Source organism: Myotis daubentonii, chromosome 2 (assembly GCF_963259705.1).
Source record: "Myotis daubentonii chromosome 2, mMyoDau2.1, whole genome shotgun sequence".
NCBI classification, from domain to species: Eukaryota; Metazoa; Chordata; class Mammalia; order Chiroptera; family Vespertilionidae; genus Myotis; species Myotis daubentonii.
Window position 1 is genome coordinate 181,357,729 of NC_081841.1, and position 21,834 is coordinate 181,379,562.

The 21,834-nt window shown below is 42.1% G+C and overlaps 1 protein-coding gene across 20 annotated transcripts in view; it reads right to left on the minus strand.

Annotated features, from left to right (window-relative positions):
• DOCK9 (dedicator of cytokinesis 9) overlaps nucleotides 1–21,834 on the minus strand; it is a 257,697-nt gene that overhangs the window by 14,116 nt on the left and 221,747 nt on the right. For 6 of the 20 annotated variants that reach the window (XM_059684999.1, XM_059684993.1, XM_059684991.1 and 3 more), the window contains 11 exons: nucleotides 20,400–20,537; nucleotides 20,101–20,283; nucleotides 18,014–18,127; nucleotides 17,679–17,894; nucleotides 16,394–16,451; nucleotides 15,287–15,361; nucleotides 13,912–14,018; nucleotides 4,533–4,655; nucleotides 3,721–3,834; nucleotides 3,020–3,055; nucleotides 2,060–2,206 (listed from right to left, as the gene is read on the minus strand). In XM_059684999.1, coding sequence (XP_059540982.1) covers nucleotides 2,060–2,206; nucleotides 3,020–3,055; nucleotides 3,721–3,834; nucleotides 4,533–4,655; nucleotides 13,912–14,018; nucleotides 15,287–15,361; nucleotides 16,394–16,451; nucleotides 17,679–17,894; nucleotides 18,014–18,127; nucleotides 20,101–20,283; nucleotides 20,400–20,537 — 1,311 coding nt within the window. The remainder of the gene's footprint in view (nucleotides 1–2,059; nucleotides 2,207–3,019; nucleotides 3,056–3,720; nucleotides 3,835–4,532; nucleotides 4,656–13,911; nucleotides 14,019–15,286; nucleotides 15,362–16,393; nucleotides 16,452–17,678; nucleotides 17,895–18,013; nucleotides 18,128–20,100; nucleotides 20,284–20,399; nucleotides 20,538–21,834) is intronic. The other 14 variants (XM_059685008.1, XM_059684995.1, XM_059685007.1 and 11 more) reach the window with 3 other exon arrangements.

Consider the following 21,834-nt stretch of genomic DNA (forward strand, 5'->3'; position numbering starts at 1 on the left):
GGACTACATGTGACAAGGGGGAGAATGCAATAAGGGAAAAGGCTATAATGTTCAAGTCACAACTTGACCCAGATAAAGGTTTCAGTTCCAGAAAGAAAGGTAAATTGGACCTGAGTAATTTGGTCTAGGAAGAAAGTAGGCCTTAATACGGTTGTATTGAGGTTCCTGGTTAAAAGTGGACCAACAACACGTGTTTATCCCTTTCACTTTGTGCAATCTGTTAAAATGACAGTAGAGAATTAATAGGAGAGGACCAAGAAAAGAGGATGGCAGACAGCAGTGAATTGGAGGGTTTACAATTTCTGGAAGGTAGGCGAGCAGAGGTGTGCTATCTGATTCAGCAGAGCGAAGAAGTTCTAATCCAAGTTCCGACAGAGAAGGGTAACAGGTGACTCAGAGCACCCCTGAGAAGCTTGCTGCTATAGACTGTATGTCTGTGTCCCCCAGAATTCACAGGCTGAAAGCCTAACTTCCAATGTGGTGACATTAGTGGGATGGAGGTGATTAGGTCATGAGGGTAGAACACTTATGATGGGACTAGTGCCCCTTATAAAAGAGACCCCACAGAGCTCCCTCACCCCTCCCACCCTTAAGGACATCACCAGATAATGAATCTCCTGGCACCTGACCTTGGATTTCCCAGCCCCCAGAGCTGTGAGAAATAAATCTCCGTCGGGTATAAGCCACCCAGTCTATGGCGTTTGCTACAGCAGCCTGAACGGACTGATATTGTAGAGCACCAGCGCTAGGATTGGGGTGACCAAGAGAGGGGTGGGGCAGGAAGCAGGGCGGGTGGCCCAAGTCTATCTGGAGTGGAGGAACCCCAGGTTCCTTCCCTAGTCCTTGCCCCACAAGAGGAAAATGCTCCTTGGAGAAACTGGTCTGGAAAAAGTCTAAGTGGGGCCACCAGTGTCAGCGGAAAGCAGGAGTGAGGTACAGAGTAGAACACAGGGCAAGTAGGTGAAAGGCTGCAGGCCAAACTCGGATGTCAGCTTGTGCCTGTCTTTTGCATCTAGAAGCCAGAATCGCGCCCCGCCCCTCCCCCCCCCCGCCCCACCCTTTTCTTTTCCCCTCCCTAGCACTGGGCAGGAGACTGGAAGATTATTTTCTGGAGAAAACGAAGGGCCCCAAGATTCCAGACACTGGGGTTCAGGACAGAAACTGCACTAGGGAGCCTCCTAAAGGGCTTAGGAAGAGGGAGAGCTTGTTATTGCTGCAAACTGAGCCGGGGAAGCATTTTTAATGCCAAGAACAGGAGCTCTACCCTGGCCTGAGTTTCAGGAAGCAAAGCGATAGCCCACTTCCTGGAGAGATCCTGAACCAGTGGGACACATAAATGTACCGGGAAAACAAAGCAGGTTCAGAAAGGGTCTTCATGAGAGCGATACGGCAGAGGACAGCCTCTCTAGACAGAAGGTAGGTCTCATTCCTATAAACGTGCTGGCTAGTTAGTCCATTCCTTGATGTGTCCGTCTGCTGGTCCATCTGTCCCTACATCCACCAATCAATCGAGTGTCAGCTAATAGATAACCCAGTGTGGAGTGCAGGGGAAAGTGCTACGAGAAACAGAACCTCAGGCCCTTCTCTTACAGAGTTTCTAACTTTCTGGACTAAAAAATTTATATTCTTTCAGACGTTATTTTGTAAATGAATGTCTCTTTAAAATTATAAAATAAAAATCTGCTTAATAAAGAATTTCTAGAAAGCCAAGGAAGGTATTAAGAAGAAAAAAAAGAAAAAAATACATACACTTGCCACTCAAGGCCAACCATTCTTAATTTTTCTTGGGTCTTTTTTTTTTTTTTTCTATACACACTTATGAATATACTCGAGGCCCGATGCACGAAATTCGTGCAAGAGTTGGCCTTCCTTCCCCCAGCTGCCAGCACCGGCTTCCCTCTGGCACCCAGGACATGGGCTTCCCTCACAGCCCTGGCTTCGTCCGGAAGGTCATCCGGAAGGACGTTGGGTCTAATTATTAGTATTATATGATATGATCCATCATGCATAACCAAAACAATATTATATTGCCATAAAATGTTTCCAAACATGGTCCTACCTTTCCAGAATCCTGTATCATTCTGACATTTTCAGAACCAAATTTATCTGAGTAAAGTTTAAGGAGTCTCTGAGAAATTTCGGATAGAGGTGTGAGTTTGGGTTCTTTGTAAATATACTCCTTCCCGTCTTCATCTTCAAAGAATCCCTGTGACATAGAGCGCAATTAGAGAGCTATCACTGAATACAACCCCACAGCTACCACCCAGGAAGGATTATAAGGGTTAAAAAAATAAAATATTCTAAAATAAAATCCTAATTAAACAGGCTTTTCAAACAGGAAGGAAAATGATAATAATATGAAGTCTGGGTGCAAAGATAAAGTTAAAACACAAAACTGCAAACGCGTTCAAGAATGCTGTCATTAAGTGCTGAGTGAAATGAGAGACTGAGGATTCAAGACTGTGTTCTCTCGGTGAAGTCTGATGATGGGCTTCAAGCCTGTTTCACATTCCCAAGAAAGAAATCAACGGGGAGAGGCTCATACAGCACTTTAGGGCACACGAGGAAGCTTTTAGGTCCGGGGTAGGTTCAGCAAAAACTAAGTAAAGTTTGTGTAAATTCTATTTTGTTTCACTGATGGAAACATATTAAAGGGCTGTAGCATGATATCAGAAAATATTTTCATTATCACCAGTCATATCTGGTGCCATATCTCCAGTATTGCCATTATCGTAATATTTTAGCACCAATCATGCCTGAATAAAACAAGGCTTAGAATTGCATGGGAAGTGAAAAAGGTTGAACATTTGAAAGTCCAGACTGGGGTTAATATTTGAAATAAATTAAAACAAAACATTTCTCATCTAAAATAGAGGAGGAAAAATGGTGCCAAAAACATAGTATATATATAAAAAAATATACAGGCTAACATGAAACAGAAAACATCCACATCAAACTAGGAGTTTAGATGCAGTACTTTCACTACATAATTTGCTTATTAAGCTTTTACTGTAATTACCTCCACATCTGTTTCACTGTCTGTAAACTGGTATTGCTATAAAGTTATAAAAGACAATAACAGGATAAATTGAAGGTTATATAATGTTCATAGAAAAACCACATGACCTAAATAAATGGATTATAATTTATATCATCTAATCATGTTAGAGTCTTGGAGGTTAAACGTTCAGTTAAATTTAAGTGAACCCTTTTATACGGGGTTTCTGAAATATTACAATGGTAAATATACTGTGGAGATGATATATTACAAGAGATAGAGATAGACATAGACAAAAGAAACCAGGAAGTCTTAATTTTTGTTTAAAACATGCAGTATAAATGTATGAGGAAACAGATGATTTACTTCTGTAAATGACATAAAATGTTAATGTTTTTGGAGTCTGTGATGACTGGACAGATATACATAGAGACTTGAAAGGGAAACTTGCAAATCATATGAAGTACCAAAGATGCCACTAAGAAAGTCTTATGGAGGGAGAACTTACCGCTGCCTTAAGAAAGTAATAAATAAAAAACAGGAAGAAAGAAAAAAAAAGAAAAGCAGAAAGTTTACTACTGAGGAAGAATCATACTAAACATGACAAATTCATCAAATTAGCATTTATAGAGAGCAGAAAATTGACAAAATACAATTTTATAGAGTTAAGAAAAAAATAAAAAAGGGACTGGGGCCGCCTACGGAACAGAGAAGAGGCTCACCTGCCCGAAGAAAGCCACTCGGAAGTAGGTGCCCAGGAGCCTGCGGCCCGAGTGCATGACCTCGGTCACCTTGCTGTAGGCCCGGTGGAGCGTATCGTACAGATGGGCCAGCCTCTGGAAAGCAGAGCAAAACCCAGTTCTCTCTACTTGCAACGCGTACAACCAGTTTAAAAAAGCAAATGAGATCACGTGGGTGAAAAATCCTTGGACTTGAGCTTTTAAAACAATCAAGACTATATTTGGATTGCACAACTGGCAGTGATCCTTTTTGAATTGTAGTGTTTCCTTCCCAAAGGACCAGTGTGCATATGAGAACCCATCAAATTTCCACAATGCAGTAAGCAAATTCTGCCTTCAAGTTAACACGAAATGTCAGAGATGATAAAGTCCTATGGTGATGTTTTCAGTCCTTGATCTCCCCACTCCATCTGATATGCTAAGAGAAACTGGACGGCCTCCCAGGCCAGGAAACATGGAAGGGACACTGTTTTCCCAGGTAGGGGGAGCAACAAAGCGTCCTGAGGAAAAAAAGGCACCTGGTGATTATAAAACTGTTCCGGGCACCTTTCAAAAGTGGAGTGTCAGAACTAATTATATTTATAACACGAGATTTGGGGTCTGCCTAGAGATGGGGTCTGGGTGTGGGATGCCTGATGGCTCAGGGTGGTGACCCGCCAGCCCCACGTGGAGGGTCAGAGACCACATGCTCATCTCTGACCGTGGCCTGCTTGCTCTCTTTGCATGTAAGGAACCCTGGGGGTATATGTCATTTCACTGTTCTCTACACTGGAAAAAACAAATAACTCAGATACCTCAAAATCTCTCCGCTTCTCATAAATGGGGATGATGAGTTTATAGATGTCGGCGATCAGCTCGTAGCGTTCGGCCTTCCAGAGTCCATCGGCACACTGCTCAAGGAGCTCCATGAGCACATCCTGACCAAAGAAGGCGGCCATGGGCCAGAAAGGAGTATTACTAAGGAACAAAACAGTGTGTCCCTGCAGAATGCATGGCTGGTTAAGATGGCTAGGAGGAAAATGTCAAAACATGGAATATTTTTATTTATTTGTTTATTTATTAAATTTATTGATTTTAGAGAGGGAGAGAAAAAGAGAGAGATAAAAAGAGAGAGAAGGAGAGGGAGAGAGAGAGAGAAACATCGATGTGTTGTTCCATTTATTTATGCATTCATTTGTTTATTCTTCTATGTGTCCTGACCAGGGATTGAATCTGAAACCTTGGTGAATTGGGACAATGCTTTAACCAACTAGGTTATCTGGTCAGGGCCAAAATGTGGAATATTTTTAGACACTAACATACATGCTTGTAAATGGCTCATTAAAAAATACCAGGCATGTTTGCAAGCAGAAACGAAGGGTCACACATTGTATGACTCTGTAGTGAATTGCAAGGAAGAAACTGACACTAATAGCCTCTCATAGGCTCTCAATTTTTGTTCTTAGTTCTCTTTTTATAAATATAATGAGAAATTTTTTTTTCCTTTTTGAGGAATGATGACAATGCTGACACATGGGGAATTACTAAGCATGACTTTAACCCAAATTAAACATCTCAGAACAATTCAGCGATGACATGTAGTAGGCATTATGCCTGCTTCACCAGCATCCTTTCCACCTTCCCTTGGAGATTTCTATTTGCTGAAGTTTGAGTAGTTATCTTACCTCCTTAAAATTTTTAAACTTTTGAGGAAGCTAATACTATCCATGACAGGGTTGGGGCATGTGGCTCAGGTTTAAAGTAATCAGCATAAATCTATTACCTGGCTGAAACTGGTTTGGCTCAGTGGATAGAGCGTCGGCCTGCAGACTGAAAGGTCCCAGGTTCGATTCCGGTCAAGGGCATGTACCTGGGTTGCGAGCACATCCCCAGTAGGAGGTGTGCAGGAGGCAGCTGATCGATGTTTCTCTCTCATCGATGTTTCTAACTATCTCTCTCCTTTCCTCTCTGTAAAAAATCAATAAAATATATTTTAAAAAATCTATTACCTGGCCACAGGCATTGCTCCATCATGGGTGGACATGTGACCTAAATCAGCCAATCAGGGTAAATTATTGGCTAGCTTGGGATTTGGGGACAGAAGTGCTCTCACCAGACTGGACATAAGAGAGGCAACATGTAGTGTGATTGGGGCTGACATCCACCTCATGAAGAGTCAGGGGCCTGTCACCCTTAGTAACAGAGTGGAGGGCTCCCCCTACCTCCCAAAGCAATAGTATTATTAAATGCTTGGATTGATTGCTGCCAACCTCTCTGTGGAATTTCCTAACGGGAGCCAATTTATTTGACCTTTCCTGTTTAAGCCCATTTGAGTGGGGTTTCACGAATGATGTTGAGTAAATTTTCATGTGCTTATTTGCCATCTGTATAGCTTTGGTGACGTGTCTAGTCAAACCTTTTGCTCATTTCTCCACTGGGTTGTTGACTTTCTTATGATTGGGTTTTGAGAGTTATCTATTTTACATAAAATTCTTTACCAGACATGTGATTTGTAATTTTCTCCCAATCTGTAGCTTGTCTCTGAATTTTCTTAACAGTGTCTTTTGAAGAGCAAGAGTTTTTAATTTTGAATTAGTTCAATTTACCAAGTTGTTACTTTCTGGATTGTCCTGTATATATTATATCTATTTAAGAAATTTTTACTTAACCCAAGTTCACAGATATTTTTTCCTATGTTTTCTTCCAGAAGTTTTATATTTTACATTTAAGTCTATGATTCATTGAGTTATTTTTGAATAGTGTAAAGTATGTGTCAACATATATTTTTTCCATATGTAGGCCTAATTTTTCCAATGCTATTTGATAAAAGACTGTCTTCTTTCCATTGCATTGCTTTTAAATCTTATTAAAAAATTAATTGACCATTGTGTGCAGGTCAATTTTTGGCTTCTCTATTGATATATGTCTATCTTTGTGCCAATACCCCACTGTTTTGATTACTATGGTAGCTCTGCAGTGACATTTCTGACATTTTGGGCCAGACAACTCTTTGCTCCTGTGCATTACAGAATGTTTAGCAGCATCCTTGGCCTCTACCCACTAGATGCCAGTAGCAGGAGCAACTCCTGCCCCCACCCCCAAACAAATAACAAAAAACACCTGTGACAATTAAAAAATGTTGTCTGATTTGTCAAATGTCCCCGGGGGGAGAAAGGGGCAAAATCAACCCCGGTTGAGAACCACTGCTTGAAATCAGGTGAAGTGATTCTTCCAACTTTTTCAAAATTGTTTTGGCTAGTATAGTTCCTTTGCTTTTCCATTTGAATGTTAGAGTCAGTTTGCCCATTTCTACCAAAAGTCCAGAAGGAGTTTGACTGGGACTGCTTTGAATCTATAAATCAATTTAGGAACAATTGGCATCTTAACAACATGGAGTCATCACTTCATTTATTTACATCTTCTTTGATTTCCCTCATCTGTGTCTTGTTTTGACCATACAGATGTACACAGATTTATACCCAAGTTTCATGTTTTTGATGTTTTTATAAATAGTAGTGTCTTTGAATTCTAATAATTTATTCTTTTCAAGGAAATAAAAGTTTGGAATAAGACTGAAAGTCATCCAGTGTATTTGTTTGTAAAAACTATATAAGATAATCATTAATGATATAGTAAAACTATGGTATAAGGGTCTCTAAAAAGAAGGTTGATTGATTTTGTATATTGATCTTTTATTTTATAATTTTGCTAAATTCACTTATTAGTTTTAGTATTGTCTTCCATAAATTCTTTGGCATTTTCTCTGTCACAGAGACAACTGCATCTTAGGTTAAAATAGACAGTATTATTTCTTTTTCTTGCCTTACTACATTGGCTAGAACCTCCAGCACAATGTTGAAAAGGAGTGTTGAAAACATTTATTCTTGTCTTGTTCCCAATTTTAGGGGGAAAGCATTCAGTCTTTCACCACTAAGTGTAATATCAGCTCTAGATTTTTTGTAGATCATCTTTTTCAGGTAAGGAAGTTCCTTTCTACTAGTTTTTTTTTTTTTTTAAATCATAAATGGATGTTGATTTTTTCAAATGATTTTTCTGCATCTATTGAGATTATCATATGGTTTTCCTTATTTATTCTGTTAATAGTTATATTTACTGGCTTTCCCATGTTGAACCAATGGGGCGCTTCCAGGGTAAATCCCACGTGGTCATGATACATTCCTCTTTTTTGTATACTCTCAGATTCAATTTGCTAATATAATTTGTAAGGGTTTTATAGTTGCTTTTTAACATGTTTGATCCTCTGTCATAGTGTCAATGAAGGGTAGACACTGAATTAAGAGCAGCAGGGGTTTATTTATGTAACAGTAGTCAGTGTGTCTCTGGGTGAGTACTGGGGAGGCCAACCATAAGGTGAATGAAGCATTTCCTGCTCTCACTGAGCTGAGGCTATTGTGGAGACAGCTCCATAAAGAGATTATAAAAGATGGTGGCAAGTGTGTTGACAAAGACATGTGCAGGGAATCAGGGATGCAAAGAGGTTCGGCATCCATCCAGTGATGAGAAAAGAGGTGGGCAAGGCAGGTTGCAGAAGGTGACCACTGACTGAGTGGTCAGGAGTTAGTGAGGTGAAGGAGAAAGGTGGGAGTGGATGTCAGAAGGATGAGAGGGGAGACATTCCAGGGAGAGGGAACCGCAAAGGAAGACACAGGAGAGGGCAGCAGGTGTGGGAGGAATTTACAAGCAATATGAGGGGCTGGAGTATAAAAGCTGAAACAGAGAATGGCAAGAGATGAGGCCGGGGAGGTGAAAAGGATTAATTAAACAAAGGCTATATTGCCACACTCCAAGTTTTCTATGTCAAACATAATTTAATAATTAAATGTCAATAATTTTATGAGACATGAAAATGCATACAGACATACATCAACTACCACAACAATGAAGTAATATATAAGAGAGATGTTAGTTGATTTTGAAATGATGTTCTGTCACCCTAGCTGGTTTGGCTCAGTGGATAGAGCATCGGTCTGAGGACTGAAGGGTCCCGGGTTCGATTCTGATCAAGGGCACATGCCTGGTTGCAAGCTCGATCCCCAGTAGGGGGCGTGCAGGAGGCAGCCGATCAATGAATCTCATCAATGATGTTTCTATTTCTCTCTCCCTCTCCCTTCCTCTCTGATATCAATAAAAAATATATTAAAAAAATAAAATGATGTTTTGTCTCTCCAGGTAAGGCATCTGTGTATGGCAGCCTTTCAGGTATATTTTTAAATGGCCCTAGATTTAGTCACTTAACGAATATATATAAAACAGAGTTTATGTGAGTAATCTCCTGGGCCAAATGCTCCTAAATGGGAGACTAAGATTTGAATATTATTTTTACTCTTGTTTAGTCAAATCAAGAACAAATGGAAAGTTTAATTGAAGCCTGAATTTAAGTAGCAGATCAACACTATAGATAATTGAGCTCATTATGAAAAAAATCTGCCATATTTGGTACAAAAAGATGAACTTCAACCAGGGATACTGCTCAGAATGGTTGGAAAATGGGAAAGTTTGATAAAGTGAACTGAGCTTAGCAAATAACTTTGCAATAATTATTATGATATGATGGTAATCAAAACTTGGGAAATAACACATCATCAACTTTCATATACTACTGGACATTATTTTTATCTTTTTTTCTGATTCAGGAGGCATTTCTAGAATCTATGGTTTATAAGTCTGAATTCACAATGAATACTATAAACAGCAGAGTCCATGCAGATTTTATCCAATAACAAACTAAAGATGGCTTTTATAAAAAGGCAAGTCCTTCTCTCAGAAAAGTAGAGTATAGGTTACTGAATATCAAAGCTAAATTTGGTAAGGTACGTTATTCAAGATAACATCAATGCTACACCTAGACTTTTAAGGCTGGTGAAATCAAGTAACAATTCTTTGAACAGAAAGAACCATTGATCATCCATAAGTTAGAAAGACCATATATATGTCAACAACACAAAACTATTAAGTGTCATAAAAACTAAGACATCATAGTAACTAAATAATGGGGCACAGAAATCAGTAGGAATTCCGTGTATTAGCTGACTTTGAATTCTTAGCAATCACTGCACCTGAAAACCAGAACTAATCCAGACAATGGTCAGATAGTAATGACTTCAAAAGGCAATCATACAAAAAGACTGATGGTTTTACCACCTTTTTCAAAATTTAAATGCCAAGATTTTGTTTTTCTAAATTGTTGATATACACTAGGAACTGTAAGTAATTATTCGTTGGGGGGGGGGGGCGGGAATCCCTCAACAAACTCTATGTATTGGAAAAGTATGTATTTTATGACTAGTCTTACAAAGACCTCAGTGCACTGAGCTCATGAGCCATTGCGGAAGCTGTTTAAGACGCAATCAGCCAGCCCCATTTGTAAGTGTGCCACGGTGATGCGGCTGAGGGCACTCACAGCCTCTCTGTGGCAACAGCACACCAGTGCTGTGTATGTGCAGCTTATTCAAAATGTTTGTATTTAAATGCCATTTGCTCCATTTTAGAATTAATTTAACTTTACCTTTCCTATGAAGTTAGTTACTACTATTGTCTCTATTATCGGCCACTTGGGAATAACTGTGAATGGGTGACTTCGCTTGGACAATGTTGTACTTTATGACATAATCCCTATTACCAACTATGTTATTATTTCTCAAGATACAGTTGAAAACTCCTTGCATTAGAAAAATCACCTGGGATGCTTGTTAAATACAGATTCCCAGGTGCCACACCTACCCAGCTGAATATGTGTGTGTGTGTGTGTGTGTGTGTGTGTAGAATGGGAATCTACTAGTACACTTGTGACAAGAATACAAGTAATTTCTAAGCACACTAATGTTTGAGGACTACTGCACTGAGTGAAACTTTCTGAGGCAGGCAATTCACTTGTATATCCCAAAGTTAGCACATGGCACACAGCTAGTTTATGGAATGAATACAGAAATTTCCAGGACACAAAGAACTCAGACACCTTGCAATTCATATCTAAGGGACAGTGGCTTAGGTGTTTCTCGTCAATGGGAAGAAAGCATCAAAAGCAGTAGAGCTGCTAGGACAGGGACAACATCTTGCTCACCCTTGTATCTCCAGCACCTAGCTCAGTGCCGAGGAAGCTCAGCAAGTATTTGCACAATGAAGCAGGGGCATATCTCCAGATATGAGCCAAGGGTAGAGCATTAGACAAGCCCCACGGGTCAACACTCTACTCCTACTGCTATTGTTTTTGAGGAATCATTATAATTTTTATGGTTCTAAGAGCACTCTGGGTCAAGGAAAAGTGGATGGTAAGACAACTTTATTGGTTACAGACAATCAGCAAGCTTGGATGAGGTGTAAATAGAGGAATCATCCAATATGTTGTTAATGTATTTATCTCTTGAGATGCTCTACAGATGTAAACATTTTATGTTGGTTACTGGCAGCTATTTCTGAATAGAAACAGTTCGGTTGATATAAGCCAGAGACTTGTCTGGTTAACTTCATATGTTTGCTATGCCCAGTGGTGATAGTTGCTACTCTGTGAAACAACAGCTGAGTGTGCTAGATACAGTTGATTCTCATTCTCATGATTCATGGTAATGGCACTGTATAAAGTCACCATGATCAATGAATTAGTGAAGACTGAACCACCCCTCCTTGGGGAAATACAGGGTTAGGTTCCCAAGAGCCTCTGGCTACAAAATTTTTGAGAACCAATCAGTACGTAACCTTGTTTTACATGTGTTTCTGTGTCAAGACACCTACTGTAGTATATATTGTTGATTCATTAACATTGGACTCATGAGCCAAAGTACTCACACCTGAAAAAAGCTCATTGTCCACAAGTATTTTCTCTGTAAGGTACATCACAGATGTCCTGTGCCCAGAAACACGAGACAGCACTACACTTGGGGGCCATTTGAAACAGCAAAATCACAAACTAAAAGAACAAAGATGTGCAAAACATGGCACTGAGTAGAAAAGGACACCTGTTTAAAGCACGAGAGCCAGACCAAGAGGCAGAAGGTTACCCTGTGCCTCCTCAGCTAGGAACAGGCAAGCTCAAATTTTTTGCTGCTCTATGCATGTCCCCAATGACCACACAAGCACCTCGATGAATACTGATTTTGAGGGTTACAAAGAAATTTTAGCAACTGGACTGCAATTTCCACTCTCCCCTCTAGAGTCCCAGTCAGCCCTGCCCTTCCTCGCTCTGTGTTCTGGGAGGTGGATGCACTAGAACATCTGGCTTGCTCCCTGTCTTCTAGCTCCTGGCTGACTCGGCCAATGGAAGGCTCAGGTGCAAACTGGAGGTCAGGAGGAGAGTGAGGGTGGGGTGGCTACTCGATGGCTCCCTCCCTGCAAGGGTGCCCGGATTGTTCCCGCCCCTAAATAAAGCCCACAGTTCTATCAGGCAGTCCCTTGGTGTAGTTTCTCTTTCTCTTCAACCTTAGTCCATAGGTTGAGAGATAGTAACCTAGCTGCTGCTAATCTCAGGGAATTGCAATATTCCTTGTTGGTCTCCCTAAATCCTGTCCAAACTTTCAAAATAAGTCCCTTTATTAGACTTTTCTCAATTTCCTACTAGCATGCCACCTACTAGTATTTCCTTCCAGAACCCTGCCTGTCTGGCATAATGACAGAGGGATCGCAAAACCGCATGGGCTGTGAGGAATTTTGACACCATAGAGGATTCAGAATTCTGTAGTCTGCACAGAATCCAACTTGTGAAACAAAATTACAAACAGAAATGGGATGTTCCTTCCTTTTTATCTAATCAAAAGTAGCCGGGGTTGGGGGGGGGGGGGTTTGCCCTTGCGATCAAAGTCAGGAAACATGAACTGCGACCAACAAAAACTCATCGGAGGCCTGCTGGGAGGAGCATTATGTATTTTTACGTAACTTCTCTAAAATCATTTAGGAGATCATTAAAGGCGTTCAAATAGATCTAACAATGCAGCTTAAAAGGACAATGATTTTTAAACTATGTGTTATACACCTATTCCCTTCTCCGGTAGAGATTTTCAACTTTCTCTTTTTCCTAAAACATACTGATAGCTAAAGGAGAAAGGTAAGTGGCAATGTCTGTTTTCCTGGCTTTTCGAACACATTATCCTTTCCGTTCCTGACTAGCTTCAATCTACATGTGCCCGGCTTGCGCAGGACTTTATGATCCTGATGTGTCACATCCTAATCATCACAGATCATGCCCTATGGACCTTGTTAAAGATTTACCAACTGCATGCTTCAAGGACAGGGTGGGCAATCCATATTCTGAAAATGACTGATAAAGCTATCCCTATCACGTGTTTGGCTCTTGTGCAGAGTAAGTGCCATTCACAAATTTCCCCAATAAAACCTGTACTTTATTTCACTGGGTAATTCTCTAGGCAGTAGTGATTATTCCAGCCTCATATTTAATCAGATGAGCAAACTTGAGCTTTATTGCATCATCCCTGTGGGACAGGTTCCTGAGAATTGTTTACTTTCAAATCTTTCATTGTTGTTGACATCACTGTTTTCCTTACTGAATTCTAAACGAAAGGCTGCACCCCAAAGGTCTGAGTTGGCATGGGGGACAAGGGTGATTTCTACAAGGGGAAAATCCATTCAAGCTTCTTCTCTGGGAAAAACCCAGTTAAAACTTGCCTAGAAGTGAGTTCAAAGCCAAGAACACATGGGCCCTGTTACCACAGTGATTTCAAAGTAAAAAATTAACATCTATCCAGGCATTTCAAGGTGTGGAGACTGCTGAACAGTTAATGCCATGTAATAACCAGCTTGCTTTTTTATTTCAGGATGCTAATAAAACTTTATCTATTTTGGTTAAAATTATTTTAATATTTAAATATGAAAAACACTCAATATATTATCCTCCTTCCTCATGTTTTAAGTTAGAGTGTTGAAACTAGACATTTTAGGATAGTGATTTTTAAACTTTCTTCACAGAGTTTGACCTCTCAGCCTCACTTCACTACTAACCAGCTCCTCAAACTCTCCTTCGGGAGTCCAGGATGGATGCCTAGGAAGGGAGATGGAATGGTAGAGCTGTCCGCTGCTCTGTTCCCGGTGTCTGGAGCATTACATTCATTAGACAAAGTGTGTCAACAGCAGCTACAGAGAGAAGGGCCTTTGCCCCACGCACTGGCAGGGTAAACCACAGGGGCGGAGGTTCTCATCATTGCAAACCGCACGGGCTGGGACACTCACCTCGTTGAAGTGGACATCCTGCATGCCGACGTCTTCCATCATGGAGGCCTCCTCCTCTATGTTTGGGGTGATCACCCTGAAGGCTGTGCATCCCTGTCTAAACATGCCTAGAATCCAGACAGCAGGGAGAGAGTGAGTTGTTAACCCGTAAGTGGATGAACCGTGAGGGTTCCTCCTGCCCTGAATGTTTCTGTATTGAATGAAAGAACCGACTTTGAAATCCCCTGGGTCTCGGGCCAGCACTCCTGTGGGAGCCTGGGGAACACTGTGTGCTTTTCTTCACTCGCTTCCTCGATGTTTCTTTTTCTCACACTGTTTTATTTTTCACCCACATTTACTAAAATGTGTGCAATCTTTAAACTGTAAATGAACTGAACTAGGTATTGAATCGAATTAATTATAAAATGATGACCAATAAACAATAAATTTGATTTGGTAAGATGATATATGCTCAGATACCAAGAAAAATAAAGAAGCCAAAGCCAATCAAGGAAAAATATTGGATTCAAAGATAACTATATTTCCGTCAAGCTGCCATCTCACCCACTCTGGCTGGGGGTAACCCAGAACCTGCCCTTCCTGCATGAAGCAGTCTATAAAACCAAGATGTAACTCAGCAGCCACAGTGATGAGCCGAGAGGCTGTCTTAGCTGGTTCCACATGGGCTGTCTAGGGTAAGGAGAGGCCTCTTTCCCCCACAGCTGGAGAGCAAGAGCACAGAAAGCATGAGTGCTTCAGGGGCCTAGGCCCCTCTAAGGGGGGATGGAATAAGGTTGCAGCTGGGATAAGGTAATAGCAAAAATGACCCATTTGGGGTCTCTGCAAACATAATCAAATGAAGGACTTGAAATGTCTTTTACTCTATTTTGTGATCATTGTTTTCAATAAGCCAAAACAGAAGTCAAAACTTGAACTCAGACCTCCCATATTTTGGGAACAGGAGGAACACAGAGAATTTTGAAATCAAGTCTTAAAGGAGTAGGACCTAAAGCCAGAGATTTTCCTACTGGTCAACGTTTCCACATGAGACTCTGCCCCTATCCTAGTCTAGACCTGCGTTTGTTTAATGGAGACAAATGAAAGCCCTAATCCAGGAGCTTCGGATACATTAACGTACAAAAAGCAAAACTGCAAAAGCCAACCACCCACTTTTAGGTGCCAGAGTACACTGGAAGGTACAATTTAACTCCAGTGGGACGTGGCCAGAGGGCTTTCCTCTCCTTGCCCGCTGAACCGAGAGGCAGGAACAGAAGGAGAAAGGAGAGCCAAGGCCAAGGCCGTCCAGGCAGAGTTGAAAAAGAAAGTCCCCACACCTCTGAGTTTCATGTGGATGGGACGGCTGGGGCCCCATGGACCGGGCCCACCCCGGGCTCACCTCCCTGGCGCCTCCTCTGGCAGGTGCTGTAGCTGTGGGGGGAGAGGGTTGGCTCCCGTCGGACTATGTCTGCTTCTAAACATGAGGAAATGTATTACCTGACAATAGGTCTCAAAAGGAAAGCGTGCTGGTAGTAAGAGAATATGGAGCTCTTCTTGAATTTATTTCTCTCTCAGGCTCTGATGTATGGCAAGCCTAAGACTCATTTAAATTTCATTCCAAATAGCCAGCTGCACCAGAAATATAGACATTCGCTGGCCGGGCATCTGTGACTTCCTATCATTTCTCACTCTGTAAACACTCTCCTCATTAGCCAGACCTGGAACTGCTGTGCTTGTCACGTGCACACACGGCCAGATTTTCTAAGATCCTCGTGCTCCAAAAATAAACGCCGCCATTGGAGGCTGCACTGATTTTGCAATGGAAATGAGCAACTGGTGTTCAACCAAAAGGAACACACGAGAGGATTCATGGCCTGCTAATCTGGGAACAGATATGAAATGCACAAACGGGCACCATTCATTCATTGCCCTTTCCTTCCACGGGGAGGCAAGGTTTCCAGCCAGCAAGCTGCCTCCTCACACAATAAAGCCAACTGGGCCCTGGTCCAGAAAACGCTGTCCGATGAGCTCCCGTTACAACTGTCTTTTGATAGATAAATAGTTCCAGTGGGAACTATCTTAAGGAGAAAATAAAATCTTTTCAGCTCAAGATTGGCCTCACTTCACTGCAAAGCTCATTAACTAGTCTTTGGGTGACGGAGCCATTAGCAAGAGATGATACGACATGTCCCCCACTTTTCTTTTTGATGTTGGCATTTCTGCTGTGCCTACCAAGTCAAGCAAATGTCACCCCCCTGCAAACAAAACAATGAATAGCGTACACACGTACGTACACACACACACACACACACTCACACACATACACACACCACACAACCCCCCACCTCCAAATCTTTCTCAACAGCTCCTGCTTATCTTTGCTGGTTTGTACAGTTTTATCACACTACAAAACCCCCACCTCCAAATCTTTCTCAACGGCTCCTGCTTATCTTTGCTGGTTTGTACAGTTTTATGTTCATTTCACAAAACACAGGAAACTCCTCACCTTTCCGTGTGAGATATTCTGCCACCAGGGCTGTGACATGGACATAGCACATTGCCGCCTGCAACAAGAGACACATGCCTCAGAATCACCATTTATACAGCATGTCAAAATGCTCGTAGACAGAAATCTAATGACTGTGTGTTCTTATGTTAGATCCCAAGGCACTAACTCATGTTCCTAATAGTTGACAAATTTACCTTTGGAAAGAAGTGGAACAATTGTCAAACAGGATGGATTCCATAAAAAAGTTACAAACTTTTTTTCAGATATGGAACGTAATTTTACTAATTTAAGCAATTACAAAAGTTTAAAAATAAAAGCATGCTTCTTTGTTAATTCCATTGATCATGCCTACATGCCTAAGCACAACCCTAAACACAGTTTTCATGGGAATAAGAACATGCCTTATAGCGTACTGTTTTCCTGATTCCATTTTACAGATGTTATCGACACACAGGGGTTAAAAACTGGCTCAGTGTCACAGAGTCAGTAAATGTTGGATCTGGGATTTGGCACTTTCCCAGAGCACACACCCAACTGCTCCCCACACTATCTGCTTACTGAGACATGGCAGCTATGGACACGAGGGGGCGCTCTAACATCTACCAAGGCCACAGATGGCAATGAACAACCTCAAAAGGGGTAAAACCTATGCCCTGTCAATACTTTAATAATAGGAAAATTTAATTTTATCATAATAGAGGAATTTTAGAACTAGAGGGGATGTTGGATGCAGACACTGAGTGCACTTGAATTAGCAGGCATCTGCATGAACATGGATGTTTTCTAAGAGCTTTCAAACAATGCCCTTTTGTGACATACATATCCCCTTACAATTTGGTAAATTATTAAAATGCTTACATGACTATGAAGTAACCCTGAGCCTACACTGTTTAAAGTATCCCATATTTTTAATTGGCTTCTTTTTTATTTTATTTTTGTTAATCCTCACCCGTGGATATTCTTTCCACTGTTTTTTAGAGAGAGTGGAAGGGAGGGTGGGAGGAGTGAGAGGGAAACATCAATGTGAGAGAGACACATTGATTGGTTGCCTCCCCCAGGCACCCTAACCTGGAAGGAGATTGAACAACGGGGTAGCCCTTGATCAGGAATCAAACCTGAAACCCTTAGGTGTGCGGGCCAATGCTCTAATCACTGAACACACTGGCTAGGGCTAATTGGCTTCTTTTAATTACTGGAAAATTTTTCTCAAAATTGGCTTTTTTAGTGAATGGGGCACAGTTTTCTCAAAAAAAAAAGCCAGTGGGAAGGCTTGCACGGCTACCTCGGAGAGATCCCCGTTTTTGACGTGGATCCTGGCCATGCTGTCCAGCCACGTCTTCCGGAGCTCAGGGGTGCTGGCGTAGGACTTGGCCAGACTGTACTGGAGGTCCACCAGCATCTCAGGGTCGTTCTCGTGCTCCTTCATCTGGGCCGTGGCCATCAGGACCGTGCGTATCCTTTTGGTCAAGTCCTTCACGTCCGAGGAGAAGGTGGTGTGCTAAAACAGGAGTGGGAGAAGGACACGCGGTTTTCAGCTGTGTTCGGCCTGTCCACGTACATGGTAGAGAGGAGGCAGAGTCTTGGGGGTAAGAAAGACAAAGGGACCAGGCCACCCACCTTGATGAGCCTGTCGCTGTTGGCACAGTTGTTGATGATAGACAAGGACTGCTGGAATCTGGTTCCCCCGATCCCCACAACATCTGCTATCAGCTGGCTGACGGAAATAATGACCTTAGGGACACACAAATGTGAGCAAATCAATTCACCTTCAAGTGACTCCTCACCTGGGCTCAGCTCCTGCCTTCAGGTAGGTTGTGCATGAAGTCAGGGCAAAGGGGTAGTTCTGAGCGGGGATCACTCCAGTGTAGGAAATGATGACTGAGTGATTTTTCAAGAAGTATTCCAGAAGGGGATTATGCTATCATTAAGTATTTTATTTGCACAGGAAAATGGTAATAAGAGAGTGTAGAGCAGCGGTTCTCAACCTGTGGGTCGTGACCCCTTTGGCGGTAGAACGACCCTTTCACAGGGGTCACCTAAGACCATCCTGTATATCAGATATTTACATTACGATTCATAACAGTAGCAACATGACAGTTATGAAGTAGCAACAAAAATAATTTTATGGTTGGGTCACAACATGAGGAACTGTATTTAAAGGGCCAGAAGGTTGAGAACCACTGGTGTAGAGGAATGAGAGGGCAGGGGCAGGGGAGTGGTTTGGAGAGATTAACTGGGGAATTTATATGCATACATGCCTACCCCATGGACACAGACAATAGTGTGGTGAAGGTCTGGGGATGGTGGCTGTGTGGTGGAGGGAGTCCATGGGGAAAATAAAAAGGGGGACATCTGTGATACTTTAAAAAATAAAGGTAAGTTTTTAAAAAAGAGAGAATCAGATAAGCCCATACCATTTGGACGGTTACTATCACTTTCTCTAATAAAAAGAGAGACCTTAGATAAATACTATGCCTTGGTTTTTGGTATGAACTTTCAATAAGTGGACTGTCCTTTGCATTTTTTGTTAAAAGGTATACATATTAGCTATGCAATAGGGAAATCTTTCTTTTTTGGGGGTCAGTGAATAGCACTGGCTTTACCCAGTTACTCAAGCCAAAATGCATGGATGCCATCCTCATTCCCTCCTTTTCCGTCACCGCACCCAAGCGCAGCCAATCACAAAGTGCTGTCACCTCTACCTCCTCTTCCTTCTCACCTCACCACGACTGGTCCAGAACACCAGCCTCTCTGGCCTATATTGGACTGTGGTTTCCCCACGATCTCCCTAGATAAGGTCTTGACTCCCCCAATCCACTCTCAGCACTGGGGTCCAGGAAATCCCTCCAAATAGGCAATGATGCCTCAACTTGTTCTCACCCACATTCTCAACTTCACTAAGGACCTTCTCCAGTTCCCTGGATGGGTCCTTTCCCCTGGGTTGCTAAGCAGCGTCCATCCTTCACACCCTCTGGGAGCTTCTTCCCCTCCTTGCCCCGGGTCTCCAGCCAGATGCCCCTCCTTGGGGCACTAACATTCCTCTCTTATAGCCCAGGGCACACTGCACTCCGAGGGTGTTGGGGATCCAGCGGGATGTATACTCCGTGGGGGCCAGGAGGGGGTTCTGTTTTGTCCATGGATCCTTGTGTGTAGTTTGCAAAATATAAATACTTGTTTAAATAAAAGAATAAATACAGGGATGAAGAGGGCATTCCTCTATATGTTTGCAGAAAAAGAGTCCCTAACAAAAATACGCATGACTTTTCAGGATCTGGCATGGTTCCCAGAGCAGAGAACTTGAGACATTTTAATACTTGAGAGACAGGTGTATATTAGTAGCTGGAAGACAGACAGGAACAACTTTGGACGTTTTGTGTCTTACCTAAGATGGTTACCATGAGGCATCCTCACAGGGATTCTAATAAACCTCCATTCAATGGAATTTCGGTCAGTCTCATGTTGATCCAACATGTAAATATTAATTTACCAATAGAAACACATCCTGGGCCTAAATCTTACAAGGTTAAATCTTACAATGTGCAGGATGAAATAAACCACACCTGTCAATGTGACTTTGCATATACCACCTCCAGGCTGACCTCAGAGTACTTACGCAGAGGTAATTCAGCACACGTGACACACAGTTTCCCTGCCGGAACAGAACTTCAGAGTACGCTTGTATGGGAAAGCTAAACTACACTCACTTGCAAATGCGTCCGGACAAAGGACTTCTTCCCAGTGTAGTCAAAGTTGTTCCTCATCAGGAAGTAGAGCAGCTGGGAGGCCTCCGTTCTGATGGAGCTCAGCTTGGAGTTGCAGAACTTCAGGATCTCGTAGCACAGAGCGGCACACATGTCAGCTCTCCCTTCGTAGAACGTCGAGGGAAACTAGGTGGAGCACGAGAAAGCAAGCAGCCAAGTCACAGTCAGTGTGCCCTGCCCCTCCGGGTGCGAGAGGAAAACGCAGGACAGTCGATGATGACCTCCCCGGTGAAACACCTTACCTTATAAATTAACGACCTCAAGGCAGTGAAGACGTTTTTCAAAGCCGTTTCAGACTGATGTTTTTGAAGAAAGCACAGGTAGACGTCAAAAACTTTTTTCATGAGAGGATTATGTCCGTGGTCAGCCAGGAGCTGGTTCTAAAACACACAAGGACGGCTGCATCAGTGAGGCGCACCAGGCACTCAGGAGGTCTCACACCACTTTGAGGCTCAAAGGTTCAATTTTCCAGGTACTAAGGAAGACAACTTTAACTCTGCCACGAATCCTCTAAGAAAGCACAGAATCCTCTTGTCTTATTATAAATAAGCCTGTTAATGAATTTATGTTTCGGAGAGTTTTTTTCTATAAAAAGAGGAATTATAAAACTTCCCAGCAAAGTGTTACCACATCTTATTGTTGGAAAAAATTTAAGGGATGTTTGTTTTGTTTTTTGGTGATTCACAGATGCATTCACAGCTGGCAGGACACCTGGAAATCACAATGGTCTTTATATTATGCAACACCATGGCACAGTATTGAATTCCATCATGAGAAGAAGCAGCAATCTAATGAGCAGGAAGCGTGTTTTAATTAACTGAATATTATGTAATTCTTAGCCATGAGCAACTGTTCAGCAACCAAAAATAAAAAGGCTGCTTCCAGCGTTCGGGGAACTGCTTCCTAATTATGGGTGGAGTAAGGTCTGGGCGACTTTGGATGTGAGCTTTTATTTTCTCAGCGCTCTTTGCGCTGAGGGATCCAGAGGAAATGGTTCACAAACACTGCCGAGACCCCGTTCCTGTTGTCTGAATTGTTCCCGTCTCTAAGTTCCTCCCTCCGGAGTTGAATTATTTTCCCTTCACTCTCTCTGGTCAAGGTGTTGCTTCCCATTTTCAGGATTTAGTCTTCTTAGGTTCTGATCTCAAAACTTGCTTGTGAGAGTGGAATTAAAGCCCACTTACACAAGATATAAATAAGCCCTCACTTAAGGGGATAAAGGACCTTTATCCTAGGACCATCCCCCCACCCCCGGCCACCACCACCAGCAGCTGCCTTCCTTAATTTTCTAATCAATTTCTGCCTCTCTCTCATTAATTAGAAAGTCATATACACTAAACATAAAGAGTCTGGAACATTCACTAAGGCCCACAGGAACGGAGGCTCCCTATGAAAAGACACTTATTCTGTTAGGATCTTTACATGTATTACTTCATTTAATCCTTCTACAGCCCTATGAAATATGTACATTATTAAACCGCCTTTGCAGATAAGGAAATGGAGGACCGGAAAGGCTAAACAAATATTTTTACTCTAAGAAAGAAACGAGCTTTTATGAGAAGTGGAGATAAGCAAAGCAGAGAGTGATTTAGGTTCTGTCTTCCAAACACCCTTGCAAATAAACTGTTTCGAGAGTCACAGCATATTAATATTCATGCAGTTTCTCCCTTCTGTGCT